The sequence below is a fragment of the Vanellus vanellus genome (genome assembly GCF_965231255.1).
Source record: "Vanellus vanellus genome assembly, chromosome: 11".
Classification (NCBI taxonomy): Eukaryota; Metazoa; Chordata; class Aves; order Charadriiformes; family Charadriidae; genus Vanellus; species Vanellus vanellus.
Genome location: NC_138916.1, coordinates 3,331,567 through 3,358,581, shown reverse-complemented (window position 1 = coordinate 3,358,581; position 27,015 = coordinate 3,331,567). Strand labels below are relative to the sequence as shown.

General features: G+C 45.2%; 1 protein-coding gene across 1 annotated transcript; it reads left to right on the top strand.

Annotated features, from left to right (window-relative positions):
- The first annotated feature begins 52 nt into the window (after nt 1–52).
- Nucleotides 53–25,788, top strand: EDC3 (enhancer of mRNA decapping 3). The gene is made up of 7 exons (XM_082489065.1): nt 53–78; nt 2,540–2,721; nt 4,207–4,520; nt 12,758–13,093; nt 22,037–22,190; nt 23,858–24,075; nt 25,230–25,788. Exons 2-7 carry the CDS (start codon nt 2,558–2,560, stop codon nt 25,562–25,564), a joined length of 1,521 nt encoding a protein of 506 aa, XP_082345191.1. The 5' UTR covers nt 53–78; nt 2,540–2,557; the 3' UTR covers nt 25,565–25,788.
- Nucleotides 25,789–27,015: the final 1,227 nt, after the last annotated feature.

Sequence of the window (27,015 nt, the reverse complement as noted above, 5' to 3'; positions counted from 1 at the left end):
GCAGGAAGTGACGGCAGCGCCGAGCGTCGCTGAGGCGGAGGGGCCGCGGGTGAGGCGGGGAGCGAGCGGCGGGTGCAGGTGAGGTGGGGGTGACCCCCCCTCTCCGTTCCCTCGCCACGGGGGGTGTCGGCGGGGGCGAGCCGGGGCCCTCGGTAGGGGGTTGGGCCTCGTCCGGCCCTCCTGTGAGGCGCGGCCGTGGCGCCAGGCCCTCCCCGGCCTGCCCGGGGCCGTTGTGGGGAGGCCGGGGGAGCGGCTGGGGAGGGGAAGGCCTGCGGAGGCAGGGCTGAGCGCCTCCCCGCCCCGGGCTCCAAGCCTCCGCGGGCCGCTTCTTGCTGGGGTCCAGGCAGGCGCGGGCTGTGGGGGCCCCTGTGTTTGCCTCAGGGGTGGGGTTGTGTTTACCTCTGTAGAGGGGGAAAGTATTTACTTTTGGGGGGGCAGTGTTTACCTCTGGGGGGGGCTGTGTTTACCTCGGGGGGGGGGGGGGGCAGTGTTTACCTCTTGGGGAGGGGGCGGGGCTGTGTTTACCTCTGGGGATCAGGCTTGAGGCAGCCCACCCTGATCCAACCCGGCAAGATGAGCCGTGCAAGGAGCATATGTCCTCTGCCAGCTTGTCTCTCTGGTACAGAGTGCGTAGCTCTCTTCGTAAATGAGTGAAACCAACTCATCTTTTAGATAGAGTGAGCATGCACTGTGGCATCTTTCTTCTCAAGCAGCAGTGCCTGGTGTGCAAAGGTATTGACCCATCACATGCTGAGTTATCACTGCCAAACTTGGTTTATTAAGTGCTGCACGCATGTTTGAGTAAGCTCTGTGACTTGAGTTTCTTTTAAAACTTGCAGGAATATCAGTAATGTAAGATAGCTGTGAGTTGTATGACAAAACCTTGGAATATGCGGCGGAATATTAGACAGGAGGTTTGCCTTTCCAGGTGTATGTATACAAACAAATGCACTCATGTTTGTCACATGTGATGTAGTAAATCATTCACTGCATGTGTAGTTCATTCCCCCGTCTGAAGGGTTTGCACATAAAGTAGTAGGGTGCGATCCTTTGAGACAAGTTTCCCTTGCTTTGGTTTATATTTGCACACAAACAGATTTTATGTTGATTTTTTTTTTTTTCCCTTGGTAAAAGGAGGCTCTTATTTTTTAAAAGGATCCTTGTAAGATGGTGATGTGTACTGACTTTCTTCATTGGTTTCAAAAAGAGGTACAAAAAGCAGGAAAGCCACTAAATTTTAATTTTACTGGAGATCCTCGGGAATATATGTGTTTTGAAAGTGCTTTTTATCAGCCATCATCTTGGAATCCAGACATTGTTATAATGGGTTAATATAAATACACAGAAACAGGAAAGCAAGCAGGCTGTTCCTGAAGAATTTATGGCTTAGTGACCAAATTTAGTATATTCTTCCCTTTGAAGCATCCCCTGTTTACAGTCCCCTGAAAGTTGGAGGAAGTAAGATTTTTCTGGTAGCATGCATGTGTCCTAGTAATTTCCAGGGTTTTTTTTCCCTTGCATCTTTTTCCAAGAAGATCAGCACGGGAAGGGCTTGAAGAAAGTTAAAATGACTCTTACAGAAACATGGTTTATATGTTGACATTAATGTTTGTGAGTTATCTGTGCATTCTGGTTTTGTGTTCCTTATAGTAAATATCAAGCCTTCTCCCTCTTACTGTTGATTGAAGCATGAAAGGCAAATATATACAGTAGTCATTTTCATTTATGAGCTTGTCAGCTCTTTCACGCTACCGTGATGCTGGTGAGCCTGTCATCTTCCTGTGTTCTTTGTCTGGAGGAAGAAATCTCAGATCAAAAGATGTACTTAACTTGTATCAGCACACTTTGAAGCTGCTAAGTCAAGCTTCAAAACTGAGGGAATTACGTGGGACTGAACGTCTGACAAAACAGTGTGGTGGTTTTTTTCCCCTCTCTATTCTGGTAGAACTTGTTGCTGGGAAGGAGTGCAACTTTCTTTTTTAGTTTATCCAATTGTGGCAGTAATACTACTGCTGGCTCTGGAGAGTGTGAAGACTGTTGTCCTGGACTCCAGTGTTGGGTTTCCCCCTCCCCTCTCTATCCGTTTGTTCCCTTAAAGGTGTGAGTTTTCATTTTTATGGGCAAGATCAGTCTGAGTATTCACAAAAGCTGTTCTGCCCCAGTGTTCACATGACAAAATTTTAGAAAGGGAACTCAAGATAAATTCCCTGTTAGAAATTACAGGGAGAACTAAATACTAAATATTGCCGTTGGAAGTTGTCAGTCTCAAACTCAGTTAGAAAATTATTTCCCTAATGATGCAAACAGTGATCCGCGTTACAAACAGTTGTATAGGCAAAGCCCCGTCCAGGGATTTACGCGCTCGCTGTGATCCTCAGTGTCTGTACGGATGTTATTTCCACCCCACAAAGAAGAGAGAAGCTGACAAAGCTGGAGCCTGGGTTGGAGCCAGGGTTCTGGGCCGGGGGGATGCCATTGATGCTGATTTGGGTTGTCAGCGTCTGCATTTCGTTACAGCCAGGCCTGTGTCTCTTTACAGCAACTGTGTGCCGGAAATATGGCTACGGACTGGCTCGGCAGCATTGTGTCAATTAATTGTGGAGAAAGCTTGGGAGTCTACCAAGGACGAGTGTCTGCTGTGGATCAGGTCAGCCAGACCATTTCCCTGACACGGCCCTTCCATAATGGGGTCAAGTGCCTCGTGCCAGAAGTCACCTTCAGGTTGGTGTCTGTCTTTTTTCCTCCTGCCTTTTTCCAGGCAAGCTCTGTGGTGGTTTGGATGTTTTTTTTCCTCCCCCGCCCCCAAGAAATGGCCTCGTTGCCTTAAATCTCCCTACTGGTACTGAGTGTCTTTGGATGAGAAGGGCCTCTCGTGGTTCTGTTAGTTTGTGTGCAGGAGGTTATTTTCTGGCTCTGTGATCCTAGTGTTAGAAGTGGCATAGCTCACACTTAGAGGTTATTTGTGGGTGAGACTGTGTGTGTATATATATACACACATGTATATTGTGTGTATACATTCTGCTGTTTAGTTTTTGGGTAGTTGAGGGGACTGGCATACTCTCTTAAAGCTTTACCCTCAGCATGTGCACTATATGTCATTAAAGTGTGAAAGAAGAGAAAGCAGAGTGGTAGATCAATTAAAATTATTGCCCCAATACAACGAAATTAAGTGCTGCCATTAAATGCAACTCCATCTCCTCTGTCCCCCACCACATTCTTTCCTCTGTGTAAGCAGGAGAGGGTTTTGAACCAAGAAGCTGAATTGATGCAGCAGTATTGTAGCTCTCAGGAGTTCTTTCCCATCAGCTCCTGGTAACACTGTGCTTAAAAAGAATAAATGAGAGTCACTTGTCACTGGACATTTTCCTGTAACCTGGAACATTACAATAGTTGTGACTCTGAGTCACTGATTTTTAAATAAGATTGATTCCCTGAAGCCAATACTGTTTCAATACTCTTTTATTTTATTTTTTTTTTTCTTGAATTTTGAAGAGAGTGTGGGGAAAGGCGATGACCATACTCTTCCAGGAAACGTGTGGAAGTGCATAGCAAGCTCTTGCTACTTTTATGTCCCGGTCGGACAGATACTTACTAAGTTTAACATAGAAGACCCTGACTTATGATGTATTTCTTGCAATCAGTGCAAATGGAGGTCTTTGTCACCACTTCTTTGTTTTGTTTTGGCTCTTGCCCAGTGCTGTGTTAGTTTTCTTTATCCTTTTTCTGAGGAAACAGGAAGTACCATCCTTGTCTGAGCACGAATTGTGCTAATCTAAGGGTAGCTTTCTGGAGAAATGGATTAAAAGTAATAGTAGCCTCAAGGCTGAGATTAATTATATTATCTAGAAACAGTTAAATTAATGCAGATTTCTGCAAAGGTCTGTGTCAGTTGCTTCCATTTTCTGCTTGACTGATTCCTGTTTCACCTAGGAACAGAACCTTTCAAACACAATCCACACAGGTGCAGTATAGAAATATATGAGTTGTTATTTTGAAGATTTGTACCATTTCAGTTGAATATTTTGATGTCTGTGGAAATATCCTCTGTGTTTGTGTATTAAAGTTTTTTTCTTGTTTCTATTGATAATAGTATCAGAAAAAAAACACTGTACAATGTTGCATGTTTTTCTTTAGGAGTTTTTTTTTTTGTAAAGGTACCTCAGGTGCTAAATTCCTCAATTTCTGGTTTTCTTTTCCTGTTTTTAGGGCAGGTGACATTACTGAGCTGAAAATTCTAGAGATCCCAGGGCCAGGGGACAGCAGACAATGTGGGGACCTGCAGCAGACAGAAATGGGCATCCCTGGTGTCGGATGCCAAGTGGGTCCCAGTCAGAATGGCACTGGGAAAGTGTTAAAGAAGCCCATTTCCAGCAGTGCCCCGCAGAGTATCCCAAGGAGAACGGACATGAAGAATCAGGATATCATCATCTCTCCACAGCAGCAGTGCTCCAAGAGCTACATGGATCGACATGTGGAAACACTGACTCAATCCAAAGGCTTCCGTCGTAGACACAATTCCTGTGAGTATACGTGTTATCGTGCAACTTTCGTTTTGCTTACCTGAATTACTGCTGCAACATCTTCCTTTTTCAGCGAGAACATTTCAAAGGGTGCTGGAAACTTTTTTTTTGTTTGCCTTTATGCTTGTGTTGCCACCTCAAGGTCTGGAGAAGAGGAAGATGAATGGTGAGGAGGAAAACTTTGCAAGCTCTGCCTCAAATTATTATAATATAGGTCTTCCAAATGTCTGGCACTTCTCTTTAAATTTTTTTATGATGATATAATCTCATCCATAATCTGGTGTGAGTGTTCATTAAAGCTTGCAGGCCTGGGCTTATAAGGATATATGTGTACATTTGCATAAAATGCCCTTATGCAGAGAGATAAAATGGTTTTATTGGGTAAGAATAGTCAGGTGAAGTGGGTTGTTTGACCTGGTCTGCAACTTCTGTATGGGTTTTTTTGTTTGTTTTGGGTTTGTTGTGTGTGGGTTTGTTTGTTTCTTTGTTTGGGTTTTATTTTGTTTGGGTTTTTTATTTTTCTAGAAGAATACATTCTGTTTCTCTAGGCTTCTGGCTACCTTACAGAAATGTGTTCAGGGTATGTTGGACACAGGGTTGCTTCACTGATGTCTCCATTGCCATCTTGCCGTCATGCCAATGCACACCGTAAATTCTAGGTCCTTTTCATCCGTGGGGAGACTTTATCACTAGAGTTCTTTGGAGGCAAATTTCACACTACTTTTCATTCCTTTTGATTCCCAATGAAATACCTTCCCTTGCTAGACACAGGCTGGAAAAATTAATGCAGAGAAGTTAGTGCTGTTCAGCTGAATAACTGGAGAGTAGATTACGGTGAGAACCTTAACTTGCATCTGCTCTTTGTGCTTTCTCCTGAACCAATGTGGAGGCACAGCAGAAAGCAGCTGGTTCCAGCGGAGGCCGGATTATTTATTTCTCATAGTGTTTATTATTTATCATAGTGTTTTATCAGCTGAAAATCAAGTACACGATTGTTGCCCTGGCTTCTACAGGGTATTCTAGGTGGGCGCCTAAGGCAGTGCTTGAGCACGTTGTTTGCGCAGTGCAGTCCTGTAGCCAGCTGAATTAACAGCTTGGGAAGGTTGTAGCAGAATTTATGATGTCATTGCCCGTAAAGGCTGGTGTTACTTAGGTGCCTCGCGGCCACGTACTCACCATTTCAGAAATCAGCCTGTCCAGAGTAACCTTCAGAATCGTGTGGGTAAGAAGGGGCTGCGTGGATGGGTTTATTGATCAGGTTCAGGGCCGTTTTTGATGGGACGTTGGCTGTGTTGTGGGAATTTGGCAAGCTTCCCATGCCAAAACCTGATTTGAAGTTTTGGGGTTTTTTTGTTTGTTTGTTTTTTTTTTTTTTTCTCTTGAAGCCCATTAAATGAAATTAGTCTCTCTGAACTTTAAAATGCTGCAGACTGTTCTGTGTGTCTCTTATGGACATGGCCGTATAAAGAGGAATGGTGACAAAAGCTGTCCTATTGCTTGTTCAGGACAAGTACTTCCAAAATGAATTGGGATGCGAACTGCAAATTCGCGTTCCCGTTGCTGAGAAATACCAGCCTTTATCTTCACGGTGTGTTACTTTATTTAGTTTTAGGACACATAAGACAACATTTAAGAAGAAAAACGCTCTCCATGTTCTCCCCCCACCCAACATCCTGTTGTGATCTCTTGCCGGGTTCTTCTGTCACTGCTGACCTGAGCTTAGAGCTTGGGTTGAGAATAGTAGGGGTGAACACTACAGGAATTTGGGATGTAACAGGGAAAAGATGTGTATGAACCGGGTGTGGAGGGGCCAGCAAAGGTGCTGAAGGAAGCAGCTGCCTCTCCTTACAGCCTCCAGCTATGTGGACTGGTGTTTGGAGGGGCACGGGTGATATTTGGGAGCTCTTAGGAAGATGCTGTGTTACGCTGGTGATGATGGAAGTGGAGGGACTGGGGCCGTATATGGCTGCAAAGACAAACGATATGGTGGGACGTGAGCTAGAATACAAATAGAAAGAGATAATTTTCTCAGTCGCACTACAATTGTGCCATACATTTCTGTTATATACATCTTTTTGCCCATCCCTCTTTCAGTCTCCCAAAGAACAGCCCTGTTTGAGTATGCAAAAAACAACACACTGGTGTTTTTACAGCGGCATTTCTGAGAAGCGTGGTTGACGTACAGAGGAAATAGTTCTTCAACAATTTATTTGTTAATGTGAATATTCATATTTAATTAGTGGAGATCCTCCCTGTCCCACCCTGTGTATTATTCTGCTTCACCAGCATCAAATGTTAGAAAATGCAAAGCTGGATAATACCAGTTACAATTATTTCCTTGTTCTTGCTATCTTTCCTATTTGAAAGTTGCCCAATTGCCAACCTCCATTTTTCCTCTGAAAGAAACTGGAATCAAATTGCAACATTATAAAGCTTTTCTGTTTAAAGCCCGTATAACCATAACCTATTACAAAATCACCCTACAAGTACTTACAAATGTTTTTTGCTGTGTTGTTGAAAATACAAATTAACGGGCTCTAATGAGAATGATGTAAAGATACAATCAGTGCATCTCAAAGTCAAGCATGTGTTATTTTTATTTCTCTTCATCAAATCTTCAGCCAGCTCTCACGCTGTGCCGAAATTGGGTATGTTCTTTTTTTTTTTTTTTTTTTTTCTCCGTAGAGCCCCCTAGGCTATGCTTCTTTCCAGATCTTCGTTGTGCAATTATTGAAACGTCAGTGTATATCCAGCATATTTCCATGACTTAATTGTTGAAGCATCAGTATCTATCCAGCGTAATTCCATGACTTCATTTTTTCCCTTGCTTTTGTGTTTAGAAAACAAACAAAACCAAGGGGGGCAAGGCCAGTTAAACGGGGACATCAAAGGCTGTATTTATGTGGAGAAGTTCCTGGACCTCTGGAAGTCTTCGCCCCCCCCCCCCCAAAAAAAAAACCCAGCTGTAATATTTTCGGAAAGGGTTGTAACTCTTTTCGGATTCACTTATTTATTTAAATGATTGCCAAACAGGCTTGATGGCAGGACGAAGGCCAGAACGAGGTGGTGGGGGATGCGTGCACTCCTTGGTGATCAAACCATCTTCAAGCCTCTCTGGTTTTGTGTTTTACTTCTACCCAGGCCCAAACATGGCATAGTGCTTGCTGTAGGAAGACAGCTGTGGTTCTTTTAAGGTTAATTTTATTTTTCTTAATTCCTTAACTCTTCCTAAATGCCCGTTAATTGTTTGAGTATGTTAACTTTGGTTGGCTTTAGGAAAACTTTCGAACTTCAACATCAGTGACCAAAATGTCTAAAGTAACTCCTGCTTTGCTTTATTCTGGCTGGCTGGAGCGTGTAGGAGGATTAACTCACGTAATGCTGTTGTGCCAGTGTCTGCTAGGTCTGGGGTAAGCAGTGAGTGCTTCAACCCACAAATAGTTTGTGTCAGTTTTACATAAGCACAACAGCAGGTTGGATTTTCTTTTACAGACTTTGTTTGAAACAAGTTGAGCAAGGTGCTAGGTGTAGATTATTGTTAGCTTGGATTATTTTTAGGATAAATGAGGTAGAAGAGTGAACTCTTGCCCTCCAAAATGTGTGTGTTTGGAGAGTAGGGTAAATGATGTGTGAATCTCGGAAGGGGTACGGAAGAGATCCTGGCTCTGTGGAGATGGTGTGCACAGGCATCCAGAGAAGAACGAGCTGAGATGTCATCTAGAACTGAAGTCATACAGGGTTTAGTACAGCTGAAAGTTGACCTCCTGATGCCCTTTAGCGTGCTAAGTCAGGGACAAAGTTCCCCCATTCCAAGTACTTGTGTGGCAGGAATCAATAAACAACAAATATCAGCGCAGGTTTCACAACAATGGCTTCTGTGCCGTGCTGGCACCGGGCTTGTTCATGCCAGGGCTGGCAGCAAAAGCTCCCACAGGGATCTCGCAGGAAGGCGGCCAGCTCGCAGGAGACTTTACATTTGCTTGTGTGCTGTACGTGAAAGGTTTTATTCCTAAGAAACAAAAAAAAGCCTGGGAAGTATTGTTTGTCTTTTGAGGGAGGCACTTTTCTGTGTGGCGTCAAGCTGCCAACTTGACGTGGAGCCATGTGCTGTTCTCCTTAATAAGCTTCCCACATAGACGCACGGGGCAGAGGCACTCAAAGTTGCGCTCTGAAAGGAGCTGGACTAGGAGGTCTGGATTTCTTTAGCTGCTTGGCAGAGGACTGGATCAGGCCGTGGAAGCGAGTACAGCTGTGAATAGCAGCTTTCAGGCAACAGCTTCGTCTGGTGTGTCATTGGAAGGCAGTGCTCACTTCTCCTATTAGCCTTATCTCAGGTTCTTTTGCCTGAGTTTTTCCCCTTCCCTCCCCCTGCCTTCTTTTTAGGCTCTTCTCCTCCTTTCCCTGAACACCGTCAGCTGCCAGTCTTCTTGCCTGCCTAAGTGGAGATGCTTGAAGAGGAACACCGCGTAACTTTGCTCGGAGTTCGTAGGAGGCCTCTGCCACGTTCTGTGCAACTTCTGTTGCGGGGTTGTAACACAGTCCGTGAAAAGACAACCGGTTGTGTGGGTCAGCAGTATTTCAGAGTTGGCATCCATCGATATGGATTAGAGAGCTGCCCACGACAATGCCGGCATGTCTCGTTTTGATGAGGTACGGTCTTGGCTCCCGTTCATTGTGTCTGCAGGGGAGCCCGGGGAGCTTTCCAGCCATTGTTCTCACAGCTTTTCTAGTGCAGCTTTTTATTCCGTCAGCATTTACACACCGCTCACATCAGCTGCTTCTGTCCCCTGGATCTGTTGCACGGCAGTGCATCTATCCCCACATTTTGCTTTTTGGGTCAGCTGAGGGTGGCGTGGAGTTGTTTGCAGAAGAATTTGGTGATGAGTGTAAAAAAAAAAAAAAAAACAAACAAAAAAAAAAAAAAAAACCAACCTCTTGTTGGGTAACAGGAATGATCCGAGTTGCCATAACACTTGGAATTGACACAAGAAGCAGGCTTGTTTTGCCATTGTGTTCGTTGTAGGCTGTAGCTTATTCATCTGAGAGTCCCTTGGCTATTGCTTCGACCTGGAGTTTTGTGAACGTTTGGAGAAACCGGCCCATTGTGTTGGTCTGGGTTTTCATTTCTTGTGCAGCTGATAGCAGCAGCATTGGATGCAATTCCCATGTCAGTAGTGGCAGTTGCCAGCTCCATACCAAGCTGTGTACAACTTTGGAGCGGTTCATATGTCATCTTTGGCTTGGGAATCCTTCATCTAGGGCAGAGAGCGAAAGTTGTTTTAGTAAAAAGCTTTCCCTTTCTCTCAAAGCTATATACGTTAAATGACTGGTTGTAGCTTGTATACTGGGATTTTCCTTGCTAGAAAGCCTTGCCTTTTCTCTCTCCTATATCGTGTTCTATCACCAGCAATTCTTGAATTCTGCTGTCTGTCCTTCAGTGGCTTCTTGGCAAAAGGTGTATTACAGTAGTCTGTTCTCACCCAGTTCTTTATAAAAACTCCTTGACGTCTCCAGCAGCTTGAAAATCACTGTGTCTGAAAATGAACTACCTGCTGTACATTGTAGTAATTTCAAATTATTATAAATAGAGACTCTATAAATAGGGAGTATTGTCAAAATGTGGTGACACTGACCACACGACACTGTGTGGCTACTTTCAGTTGCTCCAGTACATGCTGGCTGTTGTACTGATGCTGCTGTTTTGAAGAGGTAAGTGGCTTTATGCTGCGGTCAGTGGATTTTTTTTGTGATGCAGTGAGGTTAGAGTAAACCCAGTGGGCAGGGTAGCTGCGTTGCTGCCATCTTTCGTTAGGCCAGATGATAAAACTGGGGGAAGTCGATTCTTTCAGTCTCTTTCATACTTGCTAGGGATGTTTGGGCAAAACTGTTTTTAAACTGGTATAACTCGAGCACTCAAGCTCATGTTTAAAACAAAAAACCACCCACCAGAACAACAAATTACTCACGTTAGGAAAATGATCATTGGTGGGGGGGTTTGCTTGATGATTCCACAAAACCTTGAAGATTTGGGGTCTTATCTCCTGCTTTTCAAGGTGGGAAATACTGGACTCTGGCTCCTTGTGCGCTTTTTTGCTGGTGCTGGACTTGTGAATTATGGCATAATGGGAGACTGCTGCAGCAGCCTTGAGAGGGAGTATTTTAGTGTGTTCAGCTCTGTTTTGTTTAGCTTAAGTATTTAAGACGCCAGAGAAGGAGCTGCTGAGCATTTCAAAGAGCTTCCTTGCTGTGGGGGCTGGGAAAGCTTTCACATTAGTCACTTAAACGGTTCTCTAGAAGAAAACCAAGTGACATGCTGTCTAAAATATGGGGAAAAATAACCAGGGGAAAATCCTTGCTGAGACAATGCATTCTTAATTGAGAATAAAACCAAGTACGTATCCTTAGCGAGCCATCTTTCAGCATGGCGTAAGTTAGACGCGGTGTGAGGTGAAGTCAATATCACACTGTAAAACAATTTTGCCAGAGCTTACAAAGTGCTTGATAAGCCCTGAGAACTGCAGGCGAGCCTGGCTGCATCTTCCTGGAAAGCACCCTCTGCTCCGCTCTGTTCTCACAGTGTTTTCTATAAAGGCTTCCAGGTAATCATAAGGGTGTTCTGGAGTTAATGGCTGGAATTTAAGTTGTGTAATTGAGCTACTGAATAACTTTGCTGTAGAGAGATGAGTTCTGTTTATTAACTTGATCGAAATTGGCACGTTGATCTAGAATGTGCTGGTTCCTGAGCCTGAAATGAATGAATGCTCCTGTAGAAACAGCTGGCAGGAGGAGGGTCCTTTGCTTTCTAGGTGAAGTGCTGCTCCTGTAGATGGAGTGGAGGATTTCACACGTTGGAAATGGGGGAAATTAGAGCTTAGGTTTGTCAGGCAGCTTGCCGCTGCTCCACTGGTCTGACTCAAGGTTACAAATCAGCCTTTCCAGGCAGGGAGAAGGAGGGATTTGCCAAGACCAAGCTAGACTTGTCTGCACTTCTGAAGGTGACAAGTAACTTTATGGGAGGCCGTGAAGGTAGTGCCTATTGCAGATCTTTTGGGAATGTTTTCTTAGTATCCTTAGATGACTTAAAATTCTTCCTGTCTTCTCTCACTGATTGGCGATAATGTGTAAAGACAAAAAAAAAATGCTGCTTTTTCATTTATCGAAGAGGTATATAAAGAGCACAGATCATCATGGTAATTTGTTCCTGTGTTATCAAATGGGTTCTGTCAATAACTCGTTTGTATAAATTACTCACAAAGGTGATACCTTAAACTATGAGAAATATTTCAGTAGAACAAGCAGTTTTGGTGTGATAACTCTTACTCCATCTGTTGGACACGGAGGCGATACCTGTAATTGCTGGAATTGGCTTGAAATATTTTCTAGTAATTGCAAATTTAACAATGGATGTAACAAACGGATTGATGTTGTCTGGACCTGAGTTTGCATGGGTGACCTGAATAGTGAGTAGAGAGATGTGTTGACCTCATAATTGCGTGTGGTTTTTTATCAGTCCTTGAGCTCCAGCCATAAGTTGGGAACGAGGAGACTTTCATCCCTCTCACTCCAGAGAAATCAGGCTTTCACAATTACTTGTGGTTGGAAAGAAGAGTATTTAAACATGCAAACCGATGAATAAGTGGAATAATGCAATAGGAATAAGGAAAATAACTTGATATCGGTATAGAAATGTCTACCTATTGATAACAAGTACAAGGAAAAAGAAATGCTTTATATTCAGGGTTCCCTTAAAGATCATTAATAGGTGGCCAGCCTGTTATGGAAGAAAACACCTACATTAGCCTCTGAAATTTAGGGAGATTCCAAAGAAGGTCTCGGGCGTCATGCTTGCATGAACATGAGCTCAGTATAGGACGAAAATTGTCTTACATCACAGCTAGCATATTATCTTATCGCTAATGTGACACTAGGTTGAATTAAATAAAATGTGGAGAAACGCTTATTTTGCTACAGGAGTCAAGCTTGTTTTTCTAACCTTGCCAATGGAGAGTCCCTGAAAGTCTCTCCTGGTGCTCACGTTCTATTTTCTGTTAGCTTATGTTACAATGAGTATGCCAAAAATGAGGTCTGCAGCTTCTTTGGAAAGCGAGTATCCCTTGAGTCTGTGGACAGCAAGCGTGATCTCCCCTCTCTTACAAAACTTGCAGAGAAAGTGTATGAGCAAACACGTTTTTTCTCCATTTATGACACACTTTCAACTTGCTTTTATTTTTGTTTAGGGTCATCCAGTAGCCGTCATCCGAACCAAGTGACTCCAAAGAAGAGTGGCCTGAAAAATGGGCAAATGAAGAGCAAAGACGACGAGTGCTTTGGGGATGACATTGACGAAATCCCAGACACAGATTTTGATTTTGAAGGGAACCTGGCCCTTTTTGACAAGGCAGCTGTGTTTGAAGAGATTGAAACTTATGAGAGGAGGAGTGGTACTCGTTCCCGGGGGACCCCAAATGAGAAACCAGCTCGCTATCGGCACGATGAGAACATCTTGGAATCGGAGCCCATAGTCTACAGAAGGATTGTAGTACCCCAGAATGCTAACAAAGAATTCTGCACGGGTATGCCACGTCCCTTACTGATAAGGAAGCAAACTCTGCTGCTTTCCCGGGGCGCATGTGGTGGATAGTTTTCCCCAAGGGGTGTCTGTCAGCTTAGTGCGGTACGAGCAAGGGCGTTCTTTTATGTAAGATTGGATCTCTGCCTTGTAGCTACGTACAACCTGTATTTGTGATATTTCCAAGATGAAAAACACTCAGATAGGGCAACAAGGTAAGTGTTTTTGCAGTAGTTAGCAAAACTGATGGTTGGATAACGAGAACGGAAATGGAATCGGAGCCGTTTGAATCCTTGCTTTGATTTGAATAATACGACAAACCTGTGTGGACTTGATTGCTGGCGCTCTTGAGATGGAGGGATGCTCTTGGGATTCTGGTACATGGTAGCAAGTCGTAATTTGTGCTTTCTTGGTAAAAGGCAGGAGATGTCATGTGTTTCTCATACTCCTTGGGTGGTAGTTATATATATCTGCGTGGTTTTGCATAACTTTAAATGTTGTTGGTGTTAAAAAAAAAAAAAAAAAAACAAAAAAAAACCAAAAACAACAAAACAAAACAAACACCATTCTGGCTCTTCCCATCCTTAATTCCAAGCATTCATCATACAAAAGGCTTTTTACGTCGGGCACTCCCCCTGCAGCTTACTGTCCGCTGCTGCTGTGTGAAAGATCGAGCCCCATCATTCACGTGTGTGTAAAGAATATCTTTCTCTCCTTTGCTTTACTTTATCCTTAATTATAAAAGGAAAGAAAAAAATTTTAGGCAGACGTTTGAAGCAAAGTATTCATCAAGTGTATCATGAGGGGAAACTAGCGCAGCATGCAGGTGCCAGCTGCTGTGCAGATGTTCTCCTGCAAGTCTGATTTCTCGTCCTTGCCTCTGCTAAGTAGCTTCTTGGATGGAGGTGAAGGTAACGGGGTGGATCAATGAGCTGCCTGGCTCCAGGGAGGCAGCGTTCCTAAAATCTAAATGCAGAGAGTGATTATTCAGCTCTTGGTCCATGGCTCTGGGGAAAGGTAGAATTGGTTTCATTTCATGGCTCGGTAGTATTTTTATTTATTTTTGCCCAAGCACCAGGTAATGGTGCTTTCACCAGGAGCAGTTCTGTATGCTGATGGATTTTACTGTAAGAAATCATTTTCTTTCTATACGTACGCATGCTAGAAAGGGTAGCATATGTCCTTAGTGCCATATTTGGGTGCAGATTCCCTGTAACTTGAGCCCAGTTGTGGTTTGGTTCGCATGCTTTCTAGCACTTGCAAAATGTAGGAACTTTGGCATTCCAGGAACATTTCTTTTCCACATCTGAATAAAATTAAACTTCAGATCTTTTTGTAGAGAGACCCTAAATAGCTGATATCCTGGTGGTCTGGCCATTGAACAGGAGGGTGATCAGGTCCTTGATCTGTCATTATTTCTCTGCCCAGAAACTCCATCTGAGGTGTGAAACACTTCACAAGAAGGAAGCTGATTAATTTGCAATGGTTTGCTGCTTTTCAATTTTTTTAAAAAAAGTGTTTCTTTTAATGGTTCTGCTATACAACGATATCATAGGTTTCCATTTGTGTCATCCGTCTTCCTATTGATCTATTCTGCTCTTGAATGAGATAAAAACGTACTGGGTGTTATCAGAACTTGTCCAGCTCACCATTGTGTTTTCAAGGATACTTAAGGAAAAGTGAAAGAACAGAGTAAATGGGCAGTGAGACTTTCCCGAGTGCTTTGTCTTTCACAATTTTAAGACTTCCTGAAGCAGAAGTGATACTTCAGTATTAATAGCTTTTGATGAGGCTTTTTTTTTCCTTTCTGCTTAATTTAACCTATTGCTTTTTAAATCCGTGCAAGCTTTCAATATCTCTACAGCATCCTGTGGCAAGAAGCTCCACCGGTTGCCTGTGTGCTGTTTGAATACGCACCTCTTCGTTTTTGTGTGTGGTTTACTATTAATTCTTAAAAAATTTGCTACTTGTCAATTCATCTTCCAGATGGCTTGTTTGAGAGGACGGGGCCTCTACGTGTGTCTAATCTGAAACAAAAGCTAACCTCCTGTTAGCTGCCAATTTGAGAAGTATGGCTAATACAGTATTCTAGCACGACAGGTTCTGGGAAGGAAAACTCTGACGTGCAGTAAGCAGCAAGCATCAGTTAGTAAATTGAGGGGGTTAAAATGAAATCATGTTTTGCTAAACTCCATCGTCCTTTACTATGGAAACCCTTGGCTCCCCGTTTGCAGCGTGCTGGAGGGAGCAGCCCTGTGAAAGGACTGCTGTTTTCTTGTTTTGTTCTTGGCGAGCCTGCACAGGGAGGGTGGTAAGCGACTCCCCTCTGTAGTTGCAGGCTCTGGCTAGCCTCATTAGCCGCTGTTGGGTGATTAGTCTCCCGTATGGAATTCTGGATTTGTTTGGAAGAAAAGCTGTCGTGTCGCACAACGGGCAGGGGATTGACAACTACAGTTCCCCGTCGGCTGTGCTGAGCCGGGCGCATTCACAGTCCTGTGAATGATGATAAAAGTCTCCCTAGATGTCTCTCTAGATGTTTTTCCCACAGAGGGTGACTTCCTTTGTGTCCGCTGAGGAAGTTTACTTTTGCTTGGGAAATGCTAATGGCTATCGAGCAAAAGCTCTTGTAAACAGTTGTAACTCGCCTGCTGTTTCTGGCATTCAGACTCGCGCTTTTCGTAGCGAGTCAGCCCTCCGAGGGACAGAAAGATATTCAGTGTGCTTGGAGTAATGATGGACTGTCACTTGATAAATATCCCGATTTCTTTTGTTTAGCAACTGGAAGGGGGATGCTAAGCTGTAGGCAGCCTGCCTTTCTTAGAGGCGCAAAGAGCAGCAGCTGCTGAAATTAAATGAGAGCCAATTGCCCTGAAAGCCATGATTTTGGATATGTCTGTGGCAGGAGTTCTCTTTCTGCTTCTGAATTCTCCCCACGGAGTTGTCTGTGGACTCCTAAGGGGAGCTCTACTTGCAAAAAGCATTTCCTAGTTACAGGAGAAAATAACTGCTTCATAATTTTTCCCCTAGGCCGATCTTGAAGATGATTGTCTTAAAAGAGCTCTGGCTGATAGAATAATTATTCTGTCTGCTATAATAGCACAAACAAAGTGATGCTGGTGATTGACAGTGAGCTAATATCCAGCTCTTGTCACTGTAAAGAAATCTGTGAATCCTTGCATGCTCTTTTATGCTGCGTTTCCATGGAGCTAGGAAATAGCCAGGATTGTGCAGCGGCAAAACCAGCAAACTGCTGATGCCAATTCTCCAAAAGACTAATCTGCAGGGCTTCCCGTCCATGTTTTTATTGCTGACTAAAATAAGCCAATCCATGTAGGATGTAAGCAAAGCTTGATCAATCCATGTAGGATGTAAGCAAAGCTTGATAAACACTTCGGTCCACCAAGACGCTTTTCTGAGAGCTAATTTTATGAAGCTGCGCTGTCCTGGAGGTGTACTAGCATGTGTTTTAGAAGTAAGCAGGGAGTGAAGAAGAGGACCTGTTCTGAACACAAAAACTTGAAGCTAATAAGACGTACTATGTCTTTGATCATAACTGAGCTGAGTCCGTCCCTGGGGTTCTGCATATGAGTCTCCCCCAAATATATAATTAGTCTTTACTCGTTTGGGGCTGGCTGCTGTTGATGTATCTCTCTACCATTACATGATGCTTAAAAGGAGAAGTACAGCTGTTTAACAGAAATCTGCCTTCCTGGAAAGGCTGATCCTTTTTATGAGGTGTGAGCTGTCTTTTTCTACTTCCAAAGCTGTCCAGCTTTGAAATGTGTGTTGGCATAGGTCTGTGTCTGTTCCTTCTATTGGCTATCAGCATTGAAACGATCTGTGTTTGAACAGCATGGTGGTTTTGGGATCAGGTCTTCTAGCAGTAGCTGCAAATCCAATGTTCTGCAGATGTGTTGGAGCTCAGAGGAGTTTGCGGTAGGATGGAGTGTCTCACTTCATCATCAGTGACTCTGTATAATGTAATCTCAAGCGTTCCAGACTCTCCAAATTGTTCTCTTTTTCAAAGTTCATTTCCCCTTTCCTCTTAACTTTGTTTCTGCTAAGAAAGCGTCTTGATGAGCACACTGAGGTGAGTAAAGAGGGGATCTGAATGCCACCTAGGTAAGGTACATAGTTCTTTCCCTGATGTACCGTTAAGGCTTTGTCCAAAGTAGGTTCTTTTCTCATTAATGCTGTTAGTGTAGTTTCCATCCCAGTGTCTCTTCTAGGAAAATAAGTGGGATTTTTCAAACTCAGCTGCTGTCGAAGTTTGAGATAGCCACTTGCCAAGTGAAAGCAGGACTGCGCTCAAAAAAAAAAAATGGACTAAGTGTTGATATTTCTCTGTTTCCCCTAACCAGACTTCAAGCCTGTCCTTCGGGAACCTTTTTTGCCCCGTGGTAAGGAGATAGTGAAAGAAAAATGTGTGCTTAGAAGTAAATCAATGCAGCAGGCAGAGCTTATGTGCCATGGTGGGACTACAAAACTAAGGCTGAGTCTGCTCTGCGAGGATGATGCCGACAGTATGGCGCTTTTTTTTTTTTTTTTTTGTGTATGCCATGTCCTTGACTGACTTTTCTACTCTCTAGATTTTTAGCTCTTCAGTCTATGGATGACTGCCTTACAGCGATTGTGTATGTTGAATGTGTGAAGTGTTCCTGGGATCTTTGAGTCGAGTGCAAATTAAGTTCACTGTATCCAACCGCAGGAGAAAACAAAGTGGTCACGGGGCAAAGTCTCTTTGTCCCTCAGACAGTGTTTTGCTCAGCCATAGTGAACTGTGCACTAATGCTGGGAGAGGCTAACATTGGAACGTCAGCCAAAACTCCCATAGAATTTGTCTTAATTAAAAATAATGATGATTAAAAAAAATAATAATCTAGCCCTTAAGGTTGTGGAGAAAATAGTTCATGTTTGTGGGGCGAGTAACTTGTGTTTTGCTGAGTCTGCAGGCAGGTGGCTCCGGCTTTACAACCATCAAAGACGGCAAGTAACGAATGTCCCGTTTGCCTAAAGTGGATGAGAGTTTTATACCCACTTCATGTAACTGCATCTTAGACTGTGAGCTCTGGAAACTGGAGGGTTTTGTTGCTGAAGGAAAGAGTTAATGGCTTTAGGTACATCCTTCAGGAGATCCTACCTCTAGTTCCATCTCATCCGTTCCTGCAGCTTGCCTGTACGTATTTCAGCAGCTAGAGAGCTGCTGAAATAGTCAAGAGAAAAGGTGGGGCTTGCGCACTGAGCTACTCTAACAGCAGCCCTCTCTTTTTCTTTTTTCTTTTTTTTCTTTTTTTTTTTTTTTTTTCATTTTCCTGTAACTGCAAGCACAGGAGGCGTTTGGACTTCTGACAGCAAAGTTGCTCTGGGCTTGCTTGGGGGGAAAAAACTCCTATTTCGTTAACTTCTGGAGAGTTCGCACAGTCCTTCTGCCAGCATAGGGTGTTTTAATCCACCCAGTATGCGTGTAACATGCATAGTGAAGCTTGAGGAGATAACTCGTTTGCAGTTGTAGTGCTCGGGACAGTGTGTGCCTCATAAACGGAGAATGCTTCGTGTTTAATCAGGCTTCAGCAATACTCTGCGTGTCACAAAACTGTTTAGTCTTTATCTGCCTTTTTTTTTTTCCAGGCAGCTGTAAAATACATTTATTTAATATTAAAAGGCCTGAGCTAATTTATTTTATTACCTTCATTACCAAACAATAAAGATGCCCTGTCCAACCCAAACATAATTAAAGTTGGCAGGAGTTCAGTTTTGTTGCAGTAGTGTTATTGTTTGTGGGTTTACACGGTCGCCTCCTTGATTGCTTTCTGCCAGAGTTTATTTAACTCCCTCAGCCTGGGTTTGATAAGCCAGTCTGACTGGTTGGACCTTGCGTGAGTGCGAAGAAGGGAAGTTCTCTTGGCATTTGAGCCTGCTCTTGAGAGGGAGCAATTAGGACAAAGTGTAGCACTGGCGTGCTAAATGCAAGTTCATCTCGTGCCTCCACTGCCTCCCAGTAACCCCCTTCGCATTAACCCACTGGGCACTGAGTTGTGTTGAGCTGATGGTAAATGTGGCTTTACCATCTCATGACCACGCTCATGGTCTGGGAGAAGGGATTGAGGGAAAGATGTAAACGGTTACAGAGAGCACATCGGCAGCAGTCGTACTAAATTGCGTAGATACAGAGTATAGATCAACCATTCCACCCTTCTAGTTTGCTTAAATTGCAAAATTTAAGCAGGGGATTTGCAGCCCTGCGGTTCAGAAGGAGCAAAAGTACAGTTTGGGAACCCCCTTGTTTCAGGTTAGCAGAGGACGTGTCCCGTCAAACTGTTTGGAGAGATCCTGACCTCAGGTCACTCATTCCAAGTCCTCCCTCAAGCTTGCAAAAAACGCGACCTGATGAAATAGCAAAAAAAAAAAAAAAAAAAAAAAAAATATGAATGGGGAAGAGGCAGAGCCGAGCCTTGCGTGACTCCGGAGGCCGAGAAGGGTGTGTGAACACCGGGCAGGTGCGTGACTAGTGCGACAGGCTTAGGATTATTAGTGGCTTATGACTCCAAATGTTCAGCGGCTGCTATCAGGAGTCTGAAATGGCTTTGATAATGTGCATGCTTGCATGTGTGCTGCATGTAATGAAAGACTATTAGCGGAGGTAGCTTAATCGGCGGTTAGCATGCAAGGTCAAGTGTCTGAACACGTTTGGGCCCTCTGTATCTGCAAAGCGCTAGCCGGTGAGTTCAGAAATGAAGGCTAGAAGGGTTTAGCAGCATCTACTCCACACCATTTTACTGTTACCTTGCAGGAATACCTCCGACTTGACTCTGAAAACCTCAAGATGTACAGAACCTGCCATTTCCGCCGTAGCTTGACTCAGTGGTTTGTGACTGGGGCACCCTGGGGAAATATAGCAGTACAAATAATTCCTCACAATTAAAATACAGGCTGCTTTTCTCATTTGAATATTGCACTTGCTTGTTACGACTGGTTCTCGTTATGTTTTTCGTCTGCAAAAGAGCCCGAGCTCACGAGTAACTGTTAGGTTTCCTCTGTGAGCGGATGTGTATGCTGTGGCTGTTCCCCTTTGAGCTTGTCTCGCTGCACAGCGTTTTCACTGGGCCGTGTCACGTTCCCATGACTCTTCCCTGTTAGCACAGGCGGTCCGAGCCCTGCCGTCCTCCTCGGCGCTGGGCTGCGATCAGCACCCGAGTGGCTGCCGGTGCCCTGAGTTCGGCTGCTGGCCACTGAATGCTGCGGAAGCAGAGTGTGCTGATGGAAGGACCGAGTTCACGCATTGGCCTGACGTTTGGCGTCGTGCCTGAGCTGTAGCAGGCATCGGTCTGAGTCCTGGACCCTTTTGACCCATTGACTCCCGTGCACCTCGGAGTAGGAACTAACTAACAGTAAATGCACAGAGCCCTTGCGCAGCCAGACTCTGCTGGGATTGCTTGTTTAGCTCGGAGCAGCGCTTATGAATGATGTGAACAGAAGGAGCTGAGAGCTTTTCTTGCTGGCAGCTGTGCTCTATCTGACCATCCCATATGGGGAGGGAATTGACCTGTGCTGCTCCTTAGCTGGGACACAGTTCAGGACATCCAGACCTTGCGGGAGGATGTTTCAAGGGAAGGATAGCACGTGTTTCTGATCCCACATAGGTGCAAATCCTCAAACACAGAGCGGAAGGGCTTGGATATCAGAATTATTTTGGAAAAAAGTTAGAATAAAGAGGCTGATTTCTGTGGCTGAATATATTTCAGGGGTATCTGGCTGGCTGCTGCAGCAGTTTTCTCGCCTGTCACTTACGTTTTGCACTTCTCTCTTTCCATAAGTAATTATTTTCAGTTTCCTTGTCCTCCACTATTCAACATGCCGTCAAAAAATTGCTGTGGCTCCCCTCGGAGCAAGCTGCCTTTTGGTGGTAAGGAATCCTCTGTATTTATTTCCAGGAGAGTTTGCAGATGTTTCTGCAGGGTTTAGTTCTGTGAAGTCAGTGTCAGCTTGGCCTGCTTGGAGAAGGAAAGTATAAAGAATTGGCCAGAACAGTTATTCAGGTTTGTGTGTTTTTCTTACCTGCTGATTTCAGGCAAGTTTGCTGTAGAAGCGAGAGGGAAGGATTGTATCGCTTCCTACTGCCGGCGCTGTTCTCGGCGCTTAACAAAACCTCTCTTGTTTGTTTTCCCTTGATCCGCATGCTGGAGCATTTCCTGGCTCGCAGACCAGGCTGTCAAAAAAACGTCTGTGAAATATTTTTCTACAGGCTTTATTCTTTCTGCCCCGTCGCTCCCCTGCTGCCTCAGTGCGTTGGGATTCAGCTTTTTTGTCTGAAGCCAGCCCTTCTGGCACGCCACAGCTCAGGTGGTGGGGACACCTACCTCGTAAATGTGGGACGTCTTGTTTTGCGGTGATATGTGGGTTAGAGGGCTGGAAGTTTGGGGCTGGTCACTACCGATGTCAGGAAGCATAATGCATCTAAGCTTTTTTTGGTGGGAAATCCGGTTCACAGCTTCTCTTCTGACTTTCACAGCGATCGGGAACACTTATATGTGTGTGTTTAGGCGTGAGTGTGTGGGTTAAAGCACTGGACGCCTCTAAGAAAGGACTTAATACTCAATCTGTAAGTCAAAAAGGCCTTCTCTGTCTGCGTGTCCCTAAAATTGCCAGCTGCCTGGTGGATTTTCATGGAAATGTGTCTTATTTCAAGCCCAGGAATTGTGTTTAGCTCTCAGTACCACTCAAACAGGGAAAGATGACGCTGACGTACTAGTTTGGATTCATTTGATGGTCTTGGAAGGAACTTGGATTACTGGGTTAAGTAGACCCTTGGTAACAGCTCATAAGCCTTGTCATTGTCATAATTTCTAAGTGCTGTTGCATAAAACCCTTACCAGACTGCAGCATTCTGAAAAAAGTCTCTGATTATACCCGTTTCTTTCTTCTTCCCTCTGCTCTCTTTGAACCCTAGACTCCGGGCTGGTCGTTCCAAGCGTGTCTTACGAGCTTCACAAAAAGCTGCTCTCGGTTGCTGAGAAGCACGGGCTGACTCTGGAGCGGAGGCTGGAGATGACGGGAGTGTGCGCCAGTCAGATGGCCCTGAGCCTCCTCGGGGGACCCAACAGGTAAAGCCGTTCCCTTTCACTCTGCTGTGAGTTTTTCCCCTCTCAGCAGGACTTGCCTTATCTTCTTCTGCCAAGTGGGGTTGAGGTAAAAGAGACTGAGAGGTTATTTTTGAGGTGAATGTAATGTGGCTGCCTGCTGCCGCATGCACTAGTCCCCCAGTGGTCCTGCAGCTGGAGGCAGATGTCACCTCTCTGCCTTCCTTGCCTCTAAAAGAAAAAAAAAAAAAAAAATCATCCCAACTCTGCGCAGACCTGTGCTGTAGCTCGTGTATCAGCGTCTTTCCAAATAATCGTGAAAACAAGTGTGAGGCTCAGGCTCCTGAAGTTGAGGGAAGCCTTACAGTAGCTTTCCATGTTTGTACTGCTTTTTCTTTTTCCTCTCTAGAGAAGGGCTGGCTGAACACACCATCTGGGATGAATGACTTACCGAGGGCTCCTTTTTGGCTCCTGTGTCCCAGAAGCAGAAGTATCTCTTGAGTCAAAGACAAAGCAGACAGAGCTGAGATTTTTCTCTCCGCTTACTGGGATTTTTTATTTTATTTTATTTTATTTTATTTTTTTTTTAGGGAATTGAGCTTTGCAGAGGTGTAACCCAAAGCAGATTAAACCCTTGCAGAATCTCTGGCGAGCTACTCCTTTTTGCAAATAAGCCAACCTTTCCTTTGTTGTTTTTTTTCATGTTACAGTTTAATGACATCAATAAAAGCAAAAGTCAACTCGTGAAAACAAAGTGCTGCTTAGCTTTTCACAATGAGCTTTCAGGTATCTACACCGAAACTGAGAATATGCCGCTCTTTTGGAGCGCCCAATTTGAGAGCAGGTTTGGAGTGCGCTTACTGCTCTTTGCCTGTATAGATGTGCTGACTTTTTTGAAGCGGTCCACTCTGTGCCTGCACTTGCCATGGCTGTTGATGCGGGCAGACAATTACACGTGTATATTTCTGTTGTTGATAGGTGCTCCAAATGATTTGCTGTTGAAATGGAAGGTAAGCCTTAACAGTCTCCATCTGTTTACGCAGTATTACTTACCTGCAGTCCAGGACCTAATTGTTTGATTGAGAGCAGTAAGCGATGATGTACCAGGCAGCACTGACCCTATCCACTGAAAATCCTACTGTAAGCCACCCTTGATGGCTTGCAGGCCCTTTAAAGAAATCAACTTTTATTTTGCGGTTCATGAGGCTTGGGGAGTAGAAATTATTTTTCTTCTTTTAACTGTGGCTTTGCTGACGGGGTAACACCCCATATTTTTAAGGTTATATAGTTAGTTTGCTTCTAAAATCAGAGGGGCGGAGAAAAAAAAGTTTCGTAAAAAGGAAATTGCGCCGTATTCAAGCTTGGTATATGAGCAGCGAAAAAGTGTGTGTCCCCCCCTGCTTTGAAAGTATGGGTTGGCTTTGTGATGAACCAGGGTAGACTGGGAGCCTCTGCTGCGGGTGCAAGGAAGTCTTGAAGGGAACCTGCAAGCAGAGCAGCTCTCTAGTGTCAGGGCTAGAAAAGGATGTGGGTTCCTTGTTGAAGGCAACGGAAGATTTGCAAAACACCTGTAAATTTGCATGGTACTGATTTTTTTTTTTTATTATTATTATTATTTTATTTTTTTTCTCTTACAGGAAGAAGGTAAGAGATTCTTCGGTTTATTAAGTCGCCTTTTGTCTGTGTTTTAGGCTGAACCCGAAGAATGTGCATCAGCGGCCCACGGTAGCCCTGCTGTGCGGCCCCCACGTGAAGGGAGCCCAGGGGATCAGCTGCGGGCGACACCTCTCCAACCATGACGTCCACGTCATCCTTTTCCTGCCCAACTTTGTCAAGATGCTGGAATCCATCACCAACGAGCTGAACCTTTTCAGCAAGACGCAAGGCCAGCAGGTGTCCAGCGTCAGAGGTGAGTGAGTGAGTGAGTGAGGAGCAAATCCTCTCTCCGCTGCCCTGGTGCCTTGCGGAGACCTGTGTCGCTCAGCTCCCCGGTGCCTGCCCGGTGCGGTGGCACCATCTAGTGGCACCGTCATAGGAAGGTGGCTGGTGGGAGGCTGGCGGTACAGCAGAAACTGGAGAGGTTCAACAGTGGAGCAGTTGTGCTGGTACAGATGTTTCCTGTACGAACAAATACGGAAGAGCTGCTGTATGGATCTGAGTCAGACCAGCCGTTCTCTTAGGATAAGGGCCTGCCTTGTTCAGCATATCGAAACTGCAATTAAATGAGCGTCCAACTGCTGCTTCCGACCAAGCGGACAGCTTTGTTGAACTAGTCCCAGCAGCTGTCAAAATTCAGATCTCTTTAGCATGCCCTAAAATAAACTGATGCTCCGTCTTCCGTGAGAGCACTTAGCTTCTGTTTGTCGTTTCGCCAGCGGTACTTTCAAACCTGGTTCGCGTAAACTTCTCGGGGGGAGCAAACCCGGGAATTAGGGCACTGCACAATGTTTTGTGCTTTGGCAGGGGGTGGAGGGCTGCGCTTGCTGAGCTACTTGCCTGTCATAAAAGAGGAGTCCTTGCTCCAAGGACTTTGTGGTCCGTCAGGTAAGAGGAATGCAGATGAGGTACAGAGCAGGTGACTGCAGTGAGACCGACGGAGCTCAGTGCGGCCAGTAGCAGTGCAGCACGCAAGCTGCCTTTCCATAGCAGAAGTAGTCAGCGCGTTTTAGAAAAATAGGCCTTTGTTTCAGCTTGTGGAATATAAAATGATCCTTTTGTAATGGAGCGAGAACATCACTGCTTCCCTGGGCCGCCTGAACCAGTGGGCCGGCTCAGCAGCGGCATCTGGGGATACTCCAGTGCTGACCACTTGGTGAGATTTTGTACCTGAGAGTCTGTGAACGTTCTCCGGAGTGCTAAAGAACTTTTAAATATCGGTGTCGGTGTCTTTTGCAGAAGGACGGCAGTAACAACAGGTAAGGCCAGACTGTATGCGGTGAGACTGAGGGTGCTGGAGGCAAAAATGACAAATCTGCTGGCAGCGGAGGGAGGGAAGGCACTGAGCCTTAGTTCGTGATTTCAGGTTGGTCCTCAGTGCTCGCTGCTGTCTTGTGTTTCTTTCAGATCTCCCAGATACCCCCGTTGACCTAGTGATCAACTGCCTGGATTGTCATGAAAATGCCTTTTTGAGAGATCAGCCTTGGTACAAAGCAGTTGTGGACTGGGCCAACCAGAACCGGGCACCCGTCCTCAGCATAGACCCTCCGATAAACGAAATGGAGCAAGGCATCGACGCCAAGTGGTCGCTGGCCTTGGGCCTGCCCCTGCCCCTGGGCGAGAGGGCAGGCCGTGTGTACCTCTGTGACATTGGCATTCCCCAGAAGGTCTTTCAAGAAGTGGGAATAAACTACCACTCGCCCTTCGGCTGCAAATTTGTCATCCCCCTGCACTCCACTTAGAGCTCATCCGGCCGTATGGCTCTGAAAGGAGAGAAGAGAGAAGAGAGAAGGAGGAGGTCTGTCAAATAAGCTGTCCAGTGGATCCTGACTTGTAAACTCGTGACGCCTTAAGGATGTGAATTCAGTTCTGGAGAGTTTTCCTTCCAGAAGAAACATTGTGTATTTAAAAAAAAAAAAGAGAATAATCATAAAACGAAACAAAAAAAAAAAAAAAAAGAAAAGAAGGAAGCGAATGTTCCTGCAAAGCTGTTTGCATTCTCTTGTGCCATTGTATGAAGGAACACGCAGGAAGATGGTGTCCGTCCCCGGTGAAGGCGGCCATTGCTGCTCAGGCCCGGCCGGGAGGCTGTTTAATGAGGGGTGTATGTGGAGGTGGTACAAGTGACGAGTGGTTTGGAGATTTGAGGTGTGTTTCTTGGTCCTTCTGGGCGGATAGACCCAGCAGGGGTGCCCTGGTGGGAACAACACCCTTTGATTGTGTAGAAATATCTTCTGTTGCAGTTGTACCGGGAGGGAGGGAGGATTTGGTTTCATTCCGTCGTTCTTTTTGACTCCCTCCTCCCTGTTATATGTTCCTGAAGGCAGCTGTAGCTCGTTCTCCTTCCTGGACCCACCACCAGCCCCTCAAGGAGAGCGTTCCCTCTGGAAAGCTTGTGTCAAGAGCCAGAAAGCTCTCAGGTCGCACATGCTCTGGGAACACTGATGCCCTCAGCTAGGCCTTACTTGCTTATATACTCTGTTGGCTTTTTGTTTGTTTGCTTAGCAGGTGAATCCCGGGTCTACGGGAGAAAAACGTGTTTTGGAAAAGAACTTTTCCAGGATAGTTTGTTGGGTTTGGTTTTTTTATTTTTCTTTCTTCTTTCTGGCACGGTGAGTGGCTGAATCAGGGAAAGCGTAGCGAAGCAGGGCGGTGTCACTCCTGAGTTTGTTGCGTGGTGTATGGTGCAGGTGATGTTCGGGTGAGTTTCCCCCAGTATTTCCAGTATCCCTCCTACACTCAGTGTGGTTTGGGAAGTAGGTCGTGGATCCGTTCATTCCCTTTGGGCTCGAAGCCCCTGTATAGGGTGGGCTTGCGTGCGTGTCTGTGTGCACCCATGTGCTGGGAACCAGCTTTGAGGGAAGGACTCGGGTCCTCAGCTCACAGGGTCCTGTTTGCCCGCGGGAGATGATGTGGTGAGAGCTGCTGCCCTCCTGGAGGGGCATGGCAGGAGGTTCTCATCTCAGTTACCGTAGGGGCTCTGCCCTGGTTTGCTCTGCTAACCGCTCCTGCGCTGCACTGCCTTCCCACACGCTGCCAGGAGGCATTGGGTTATCTTTTCCTGCGTTCATTTTGTTGGCCCGATGGAGCCTCGGTGCGGTGCCTGGAGCAGGGATGAGCGGAGAAACCGCCAGTTACCTGGCTTTGCGAATCCACCGTGCTGGCTCTGCGCGTGCTCTCTGAAGGCTTCACA

What these genes read in the sequence shown, in the direction of transcription:
- EDC3 (XM_082489065.1), top strand. Translation starts at nt 2,558, where the DNA reads ATGGCTACGGACTGGCTCGGCAGCATTGTGTCAATTAATTGTGGAGAA. An exon ending in TAACAAAGAATTCTGCACGG is followed by an intron (nt 13,094 to 22,036) that starts GTATGCCACGTC and finishes TTTGAACCCTAG; the next exon opens with ACTCCGGGCTGGTCGTTCCA. An exon ending in GCAGGTGTCCAGCGTCAGAG is followed by an intron (nt 24,076 to 25,229) that starts GTGAGTGAGTGA and finishes TGTTTCTTTCAG; the next exon opens with ATCTCCCAGATACCCCCGTT.